At 35.2% G+C, this 10,000-nt stretch overlaps 2 protein-coding genes across 4 annotated transcripts in view; one reads left to right on the top strand and one right to left on the bottom strand.

The window, feature by feature from the left end:
* Nucleotides 1-10,000, bottom strand: part of LOC135223534 (nuclear transcription factor Y subunit beta-like) — a 59,269-nt gene that overhangs the window by 39,237 nt on the left and 10,032 nt on the right. For 2 of the 3 annotated variants that reach the window (XM_064262010.1, XM_064262012.1), the window contains exon 1: nucleotides 2,133-2,222. The exons of the other annotated variant lie outside the window; for it this stretch is intronic. The gene's annotated coding sequence lies outside the window, so the exon portion shown is untranslated. Of the gene's footprint in view, nucleotides 1-2,132; nucleotides 2,223-10,000 lie in introns of those variants that run through there. 3 annotated transcript variants of the gene reach the window in all.
* The window catches only part of LOC135223535 (uncharacterized), an 8,407-nt gene continuing 4,738 nt past the window's right edge, over nucleotides 6,332-10,000 (top strand). Inside the window, exons 1-2 of the mRNA XM_064262013.1 lie at nucleotides 6,332-6,653; nucleotides 8,828-8,972. Of these exons, the coding sequence (XP_064118083.1) occupies nucleotides 8,829-8,972 (144 nt within the window). The 5' untranslated portion in view covers nucleotides 6,332-6,653; nucleotide 8,828. The remainder of the gene's footprint in view (nucleotides 6,654-8,827; nucleotides 8,973-10,000) is intronic.

The raw sequence follows: 10,000 nt of genomic DNA, 5'->3' as shown, positions 1-10,000 counted from the left end.
TACTACCCATTGTAGGTGTACTAATCCCCAAATTACATTCGACCTCCTTCCATGAATGAATTTAACGCCTTTTACTGTTAATGCCATCATTACATTTATTTAGCCGTCTTTACAGTCATATTACTGTCATATCTAAATTTTGTACACCAGTACATTCGTAATATGTATTAATATGATAGCATTCGTACTGCTGGCATAATTACGTTCATACTTTTATAATTACATTATACCGCACAACGTGTTATGGCATGGGAGTATTACGAATGTGATTAGCCTTTATTAGGACTATGAATGTAATTGTAATTGTTGGGAGAAACTAGTCAGACAGTCATAACTGTAATTATCACACATGAGCTTTCCTAAAACAATCATGAATAAACTAATCATTTTCATAATCAAATGTGTACTACTGTCATAAGCACATCCATATCACCGTTAAAGTTACATATATACTGCTATTAGTAACATGCTCGTACTACTTTCATGATACCATTTGTACCGCTAACATGATCAGTACATAATACTGACATAGTATTGGTAACACGGACATAAACCACATTCGTACTAGGCTACACTCCCCATCGTGACTCGAGCAACTAACAAGAATTTCCAGGAAAGACATTTAGGGTGTTACCCTGAGCAACACACTCCATAACTCTGGAAAATAAATAATAAAAAAATAAACTACTCGTTATAATCGATGGTCGTGAAGGTTATATGGTGGGCTGAGGACCCATTTTCTCGTACATATTGCAAGACCAAGGGCAGTTGCATTTGCTCTGAATAAATTGGGGAAAACTCACGCCCCCCCACTACAAAATAAACATATACCTATAAATTATTAAATGTATTGCGAACTAAATATATGCGGGGCGGAGGTTTATGTCTGACGGTTGTCGATGCGGCTTTGCGGTGGTACACTCGTATGAGCGAGTGTTATTAGAGGATGGGTGTAATTACATATATTAATATAATATAATTATATATATATACATATATAGTGCATAAAATATGTATGTATGTATGTATGATGTATGTATGTAGGTATGGTGTATGTATATATATATATATAGATATATATATATATATATAATATATATATATATATATAGTATATATATATAATAATATATATTAAATCATAGCAATAAAGTAATAAGCTAACCGCCGTATGCCGAAATTAATAAATAATCCAGATTCATATTTCTCTAAATTTTAGACACTAAGCCTAAGAAATATATAGTATAATATTGGGGTTATGGTTGTGGCAAAAATTTTAAAAACACGCGCAGACACGCGCGCGCGCACGCACGCACACACACACACACACACACACACACACACACACACACACACACATATATATTATATATATATATATATATATATATATATATATATATATATATTTAGAATCTGCTGGTCACTTCTTACTAAATGAGTATGTAACTGTGTTGCGTAAAATTTCGCCACAACAATATCCCCAATATTTTATTTTTAATATTACGTATATATACATGCCAGAGATGTATGTACGTATGTATAATATACATATACTATTATAAACTACACCATGTATACGGGTCTGCCCACACTTTTTTCCAGCTGTACTGCACTGTCATCATCCAGTCTCCAACACCCCCCCCCCCCCCCCCTAACCATAAAGCAAACACCTCCACCCGGCCCCCGCCGTCAGGGTGATCTAGGACCCCTTATCCTTAATTTTAAACGCGAATTTATATTCGATTTACATAATAAAACCAGTAATAGTACCTTTAACTAACCATGGAACCCTAGGCCGACATTCAACATTCTCTTAAATATTTTCTTACGAAAGCGTCATTTACGAATCAGAAATACATAAAATCACTTCAAAAAATCATAGAATTTCTCAAGATATAGCAAATAATAAAACAATATAATACAAGATACTGAAATGGTGAAAACCCGGGGCCTCTGGTCATCAATGCCTGGCCCCTCCCACCACCCCCGAAATATAAAAGAAAAAAAAATATCACCACCAGACTTACGCTCGTCCATTTTATCTCGCCTCGAATCAAATCCAGTCTTTGGTTAACATGACATTTTAAGAGGAAAAATATATTCAAACAAACCACAAATCGCACACTTACGCAAACGCAAAAAGGAGGATGAGGCTGGTCGAAGTAGCAGCCGAACGGACCAAACAGAGAATCGCAACACTACCTTCTCTCCGGAAGGCTGAACCATACTGAAAGAATGCCGGGTGAAGAGGGTGTGCGGTGCGGGGGGAAATCCAGGCATGTGCATTCGGTTTTTCCCTAGACTCGCCTCCCGCCTAGGGAAAATGAGTTCGTATTTTTCATATACGCCTGAGCAAGGTGAGAGGTCGACTTCTTCTGGTTCACAATAAGGGGTTTAGAGTTCGTGTTTTGAGGGGAACGTGGCCATATATCCGCATCCGTATGTTGAGGATTTATTAACTATAAACCTGAGAATTTTCGTAGACCTATATAGAAGTAAACTGCATAAAAAGAATGTGCAGGTCTACTGAATAGTTAAATGTTATCGTCATAACTCTCGTTGCTATGATTTTGCTTTCTAGGTGTAACCATACATTCATTTGGCTATTTAGTTTTTTATTTAATGATGATGTAAAACATCAAAACAGTCTAGTCAACAGAAGTGTCGAAAATTTGTAAAATGTTTTAGATAAGTATTTCCACATATAATCTATAAATATGATGATGTATGTGAATACTTATGTCTGTTTCAATGCATTTTAGAGATGACTCATCACATTGTCAGACCATAACCATTCCATTGAGGGTGCGTAGATAGACCGTTACTATACTACGCTAATCCTCACCACCCGGCTTAACGTTGCTGTTTAATGGGGAACTCTTAAAATTTTGCATTTTGCAAAAATCTTTCCATAGTTCATTCCCACAACGAGTAATGAATAGCTGCAACGTCATTCCGTTTGTTACGAAGCTATTTCAGTGAAAAGGTACCAAAGAAATGATGATTTTCCTCTTATTTTCTGCTGTTGTCCAATCTACGCAGAAGTAACAACTGTCATTTTATCTTTGTTTCATTTGTTGCAAATGTAGATTTAAATGGCGTCGTCTGAATTTCGCCCTTTACTACAGATGTTTGGGCAAAAATATCCACACGCCACAGAGCATATAAAACTACTTGTTCATCTTTTTTAGAGGGTGGCTTAAACAAAATAAATCCATTGGCCATTTCTTGACAGTCACCAGATCTGACTACCGTGCGCAAAATTATGTAGTATACACATTAAGTACGCTCAAATCTAGACTGCTAAACTACCGGTGTATTTATGAACACAGCTGGTGTAGTAAAAGAAAATACTATTAATATATATATATATATATATATATATATATATATATATATATATATATACATATATATATATACAATATATATATATTACATAGTATATATATATATATATATATATATATAATATAGATATATATATATATATATCTCACGCTACAATACCGAATAGCAGAAATTAGTAAGCGACTATGATGAAAAAAAAAGAAAAAAAAACTCATTTCTAAATAAAAACACACATTTTCAACCGACAATAAAAAAGAGCAACAAAATATACTAAAACAACGGCAATCTATTTTATTGAAGTTAGAAAGAATGGAGCAAATAAAATACAAAAAATAAAAAGATGAGTGGACTTCATAAAAAGCCTTTTGTCCCATATGTGCTGACTCATTCCCCTTCCCGCCTTTTGCTTGCTTGACTCACGCCATACAGAGCCTGCGCAGAAGCAGCTCATCGAACGCAAGGGGGAAAATAAGGAATATTCGGACCGAAAAGGTGGGAATTCTATAGACTCATCCTATGGCTGTCGATAGTCTTACCCTTTCTTGCAATTATTTTAATTCAACTGAATTTCCAAGACGAGTGATCAGTAAATATAAAGGTTCTGTACTGTGACCGTTATTTATTTGAGATACAATAAAGACGAGGAATTATGTAAAATGAAGTCTATTTCTTTCATCTTACACACACGTATGATTACAGAGTATTTCTCCAGTTTCCCCTCAGGTAGGGAATATTCCCTGACGATTCATGAAGGCGCTTGTCTGTTCCCCTAACGCCGCTCGGCCAGATGGCGTTTTCACAAAATTGCCCTGACCTTGATAATATGCCTCATTTGGCAATTTCAACGGTTGATCTATTTCAGAACGACTCGAGTAAAGTTATTTTACATATCGGCATTTAATGTGTAAATTTAAGTCGCGAGATGTCCGCCAATAAATAAGAAAATTATTCCCAAACTGCCAACTGAGCCCATCTGAGTATTGATCATGAGCCTGCCTGCAGTTTAGTTAAGATAAGAGACGTTATAGCATATTTTCTCATAGTTCACACTCTGCGCGTTAATGTCATCGTTTTCCACTACGAAATGCATCGCGAGAGATGATATACACAAATAATAGGTGAATATTCGGTATGACTTCATATAAGCTGACGGGCAAAATTGCGCGGGAAAGAATGACGAGGCTGTTATCAACTTCTTACTTCACTTTCCCAGCAACTCGCGAACTTGGTTGATCCACCCACGAAAGAATTCGCGAATTAGAAATCATTTTCATTCCTTCAAGAGATGTGCGACAGGAATTTCGAATGATTCAACTTTACGTGACGAACTTCCGATGTAGTTGGAACTTCGACTTACATTTCCAACTCCCCTCCTACCACTTCCCCCTCTCTCTCTCTCTCTCTCTCTCACACACACACACTATGGGTCCATCTAGATAAATCAAGTGCCTTTCTTTGTATGCTCTTGATGGGGATGCATGCGTGTGTGAATGTGTCATCCTACGTTCAATTGACCATACGCCTGTTTCCCCTTTGGAAGGAGTGACACCAAATGGTGCATAGCTACTACAGCCTGCCGGTTTCTTATCAAGTCCTCAAGGAGTATGGAGTGAGGTTGCTAGACCCACGCTTTTTGTTTCAACCAAGCAGATGCTGGTAACCACTTCCATTTAAGTTTACTGGTGGGCAGTAGACCAAGACCGTTCATAGGCCTAAGAAACGCATGCTGAGTAATTCACCATACTGTCACGAAGGTCGTATTGGTTAATTTTCCCATCTATCTATCTATCTATATATATATATATATTCATGTATGCATGAGCTAGATTATTGCTGGTTCATAAACATTTTGTTGACTGAATTTATCACAGCTGTGCGCAATGGAGTTTAGCCTATATACATTTATATTTTGTGGGTTTGATGACTGTTCCAGTCTTACTAAATATTCAATACGCTGGTCATAACAGGGGTATTATACACCGAGTGTCAATTACGTTCTGTTTATTTCGTGACAATTACTTAGTGGAATGTTTTCAAGAAGTTTATTCATTTAGTTCTTATGGGAAGACACATATGATATAAGAAAAACCATGGATACATTGTTCAATGTGAAAATTACGGTTTAACAGATCTATTTACAAGATTATAAATAAACCAATGTTTTCCTTTTTATAGCGTCTTAATGAATATATATATATATATATATATATATATTATAATATATATATATATATATATCACAGATATATCATAATACATATATAATATATATATATATATATATATATATATATATATTATATATATATATATATATATATATATATATATACACCTATATACATAATACATATATATATATATATTATATATATAGTATATATATATATAATTATATATATATATATATATATATATAATATATATATATCCATCAGCATGCTATGCATAAAAAGCGTTGCTTTTTTTTTCTTTTTGACTTTAGACCTATCTCTCTCCTCATAAGAGTTGTGATCATAACTGTGAAGTCATCTCGATCATGAAGTCACCGCTTAGCTTTGGAATTTTATTCATGCTTCGGTGTTTCCTATGTCTTTTCGTCCTCTGAATAAAGTTTATCTATCTTTAAGCCTCATTATTATTTCTCTCATTCGCTTATTCGATCCTCAGCTAGAGATGTGCATTAGATTGCCGGCCCCATCGGCCTTTGCTCGTAAAAACAACAGGACGTAACCTATGTTCATTCTAACATCATTTCAATTAGTCACAATTATTACCATTATTGTTAACGATGACGGTATACCAGCTGCATCAGCCCTGCCGACGATGGCCACAGTCAATGCGACGCTAGGTGACGTAAATTGATCAAACGCTCAATCCTTCGAAGACGCTGGAAAACCCGACGACGCCAAACGCGGTTGCTAAGGTGCCGTTGCTAAGGACGCACAGCCGTTTGTTTACGTTGTGACTTTTCTCATTAGACTCCACAATCCGTCCGTTCTCGTGCGTCGAATCTTTTAATAGCGATGGTGATTAACGTGTCTCCCACATAAAAACAATGGAGTGGGTTGAAAGTAACGTTAATTCATTCGCTCTATGACAAAGCGAAGAGCTTTTTGGTATGGTGTGCGTAAAAGATTTATGAAGATTTGCAAGAAATGGCCTGAGATTTTGCGCCTATGGAAGTGATGTAACTGAGAGAACCTTCTGGTGAATTGACTGGTGTTACCTGATCAAATTAAACAAATAAGTTTTTTTTCTTTATTTTTATTCTGCATTCCTTTTGAGTATTCCTTGAAGTAAGTACAACTTAGGACTTGGCCCTTGTATATATGTGCGTGTGTATGCGTATGTATGTGTTTGTTGGTGGGTGCGGGCGTGTGTATTCTGTAATTCAATATATCGATTCCAGCTGTCAAATCAGCTTTCTCAACGTCATTTACAGATAATGATGAGTTGCATGTATTGATTTAAGGTTTAACGTACAGTGGTGCTCAAATCTCATGCGACATGATTCTTTTTGTATCGTCCAGATCCTCAGACTCAATGTGATGTTGCCAAGTAGTGCTAATTTTTTTTTTATTTGTAATGTCATACATGTCGAAAAGTTTGCGAATTCACAGCTAACCTTATGAAAGCACACTTAACATACTCCTCGGACTGGTCAACATAACCACGTCTGCAGCATTATGACAGTAGACCTAATAAGCTCAACAGTCATAACAACAGGAGTATGAATTAAAACAAGTTTTCTTTGAGTATTGAAGTTTTTGGCTGTGTTTAAGATGCCTGTATGTTGCAAAATGTTTTATAGGTCTAAACAATAATCTAAGCCTTCTGAAATGTAGTCTGTTACTGATGAATTTATTTGTAGAGATTACCTGTTCTTTGACGAATACAATAGGAATATAAATTACAACCAGTTTTCTTTGAATGTTGAAGTTTCAGGCTGTGTTTCAGCTGCCTGTATGTTGCAAGATGATGTATAGGCCTAAGAAAATAATTTCAGCATTCTGAGATGTAATTTGTTACTAATGTTTTTATTTGTAGAGATTACCTGGTCTTAGAAGAATAAAAGATGATGATGATTTTGGTTATATGTAGAAGATGGCTATTAATTGAAATATTAAGTATTAATATCAAGGCGTATGGAACACTTGTCTTTCAACTGGTTTAAAATATTATTTTCTTAAAATGCTCCTTCTGCTCACTTTTGATGTATAATTAATTCTTTCATAAGGTAACTTGAAGTGCAAGAATGTGTAGATATCCTCATTTGCTTTCTGGCCAGAAATGGTTAACAGAGAGATGTGAATGTTAAGCGTAAAGTAAAGAAATCTAACACCCAGGCCTAGGAATAATATCTTGGCTTTGACAAAAGAATAATTGCATAGGGGAATATTTGCTATTATGCCATCATTTTTTAAAATTTTAAGATATATAACAAATAATTATGTATGAAAATCCAAATATTCCTCTAACACATATAAAGTAAATGTTTTCAAGATAATTTCATGGTCGCTACTCATTGTAGACCTACTTATGTTACACCAGGCGGTTGTTGTTGCAGCAACACTAATGATACGTCACACATGCTCCCCTCATACGTTGATATCGGTGGGTGTATTCTACTTTTGTATATACATATTTAACGATTTTCAGCGTTGAGGTGTAAAAGCAATGAAATAGGACTGTTACAAATTTTATGTTTGCTTTGGAACATTATTAATGTTATAACATTTTTTTTCGTTTTTTTATTTAACATTTGAACTAAGGTTTGATGACTACTTCGTTTTGGTTAAATGCTTTAACGAAAAGTGAATGAAATTTTTGAAAATGTTTCGTATGAGGTTTTCTCAAATTTTGCTACACATGACATTTTCTTACAGTTTTGAAATATTTGACAGATTTCACTCTTATGAAACATACTATGGCCTTATTGTATGCAATAATCGCATTTTCGCACTGAAATGATAGATAAATATGGAGCATGATAGGTTGCCAGTTAGTGAATTTTGAACGAAATCCTATGGAGTCATGTCGCATAAGATTTGAGCATCACTGTAAAATACTTGAATACTCGTATTATATAGAATCCTATGCATTTGCATACACAGACACCACTCTAATTTAGAATTCGTTAGTTTCAGGAGGATTTTGTGTTTTGGCATATTTTCCAATTATTTTTCTTTTCCCGTACTTTTTTTAACTGTTTTTGCATATGTTGTTTTTCTTACAACTTCTTTCTTTGTTTTAATACTTTTAATACGATTTATCCTCGTTTTAATATAATTTGCCTTTTTTTAGGATTAACTTTAATTTTTTTATAAAGTTCTCTATTCTGAACCCAGTCCTTCCTAGATTAGTGGGATTTTGTTTATTCATAGAACAGTTTTGCTAGCACTAGCAATACGGCCTATTCCGAACGTGTCTAACACACGAATCTGTGACCTCCCTCCCTCCCTCCCCCTAGAATGAAGATCGTCCTCGAGGACATGCTGACGGTGGTCAAGCCACCGGCAGAATCGCTAGACCTATTCCGGACGAAGGTCAAATCCAAGGAAGACTTCGAGAGGGCCTACGAGAAGATCCATGAGTACAAAGTGCGACCGGAGAAGGTGAAGTTGATGAGAACTTGTCTTTTGGTATATGTGGTTATCTTAGTTAAAGAGATAGTCGGATATGCAAAGAGTACTAGACCTAATAGTTTTTATTGATGGGTGCGTTAGGGTCAGTGATATTAATATCTGTAGTGACTGTATTAGGACAGCTGACATAAGCTTTGATGTCTTTTGGTACCCGTGGCTGTCATAGTTGAAGAGATAGTCCGGTTTTGAAAGAGCACTAAGCCTAGGCCTAGTAGTTTTTATCGTCGGGTGTGCTAGAGGTCATGATATTAACAGCAGCAGTCACTATAGTAGTAAAGATGAGAGAAGCAGAACGACTATCATTAAAATGTGAGTAGTTACTATAAGACTGGCAGAAAAAGTAGTTGTCATAGTAGTTTTGTGTGTAAAGAGCTAGGCCCACTAGGTTTTATTGACAGGTGTTTTAGAGCCATTGACTTGAACAGTAGTAGTGACAATATAAGTGAAGATGTGTTCTAAGCACTAGTATTAACAGCAGTAGTAGCTATTATGAGAGTAGCCTACAGCAAGGGTAGTAAATGTATTACTTTTCATTAGAGAGTATGCCAGAGTTACTAACATTAATAGCAGTAGTCACTTTATTAGTAAAGATAAGATTAGCAGTAGACATTTTTAATCTAGCTTCGGTATAAGTAATATGAATAGCTATAATCGCGGGACAGGTAGTAGTAGCAGTAGTAGTATAGTAACGGTAATGGTAATGACAGTTGTACCCTCACAGCTTTGTATTAAATAACAGCATCAACGATAGAAATCACTGCATAGGAGAGATAAGAACACTTGAATGAAAGATAAGATCACCATTAACGAGAGATTGCAACAGCAGTAGTTGTATAGTAGTAACAAGAGCGAATAAAGTATAAAAATAAGTAATAGAACACTCTGGGAAACTAATAAATCTCTGAAACAGAAATTAGAAGAGCTGTTAAACGATCGTTTGAAGCACCTAATAAACATTAAAAGATTAGGGATTAAGATTAAGATTAAGAACTAGACCG

Source organism: Macrobrachium nipponense, chromosome 10 (genome assembly GCF_015104395.2).
Source record: "Macrobrachium nipponense isolate FS-2020 chromosome 10, ASM1510439v2, whole genome shotgun sequence".
Classification (NCBI taxonomy): domain Eukaryota; kingdom Metazoa; phylum Arthropoda; class Malacostraca; order Decapoda; family Palaemonidae; genus Macrobrachium; species Macrobrachium nipponense.
The sequence above is the reverse complement of the archived record's forward strand: the minus strand, read 5'-3'. Positions and strand labels throughout refer to the sequence as shown.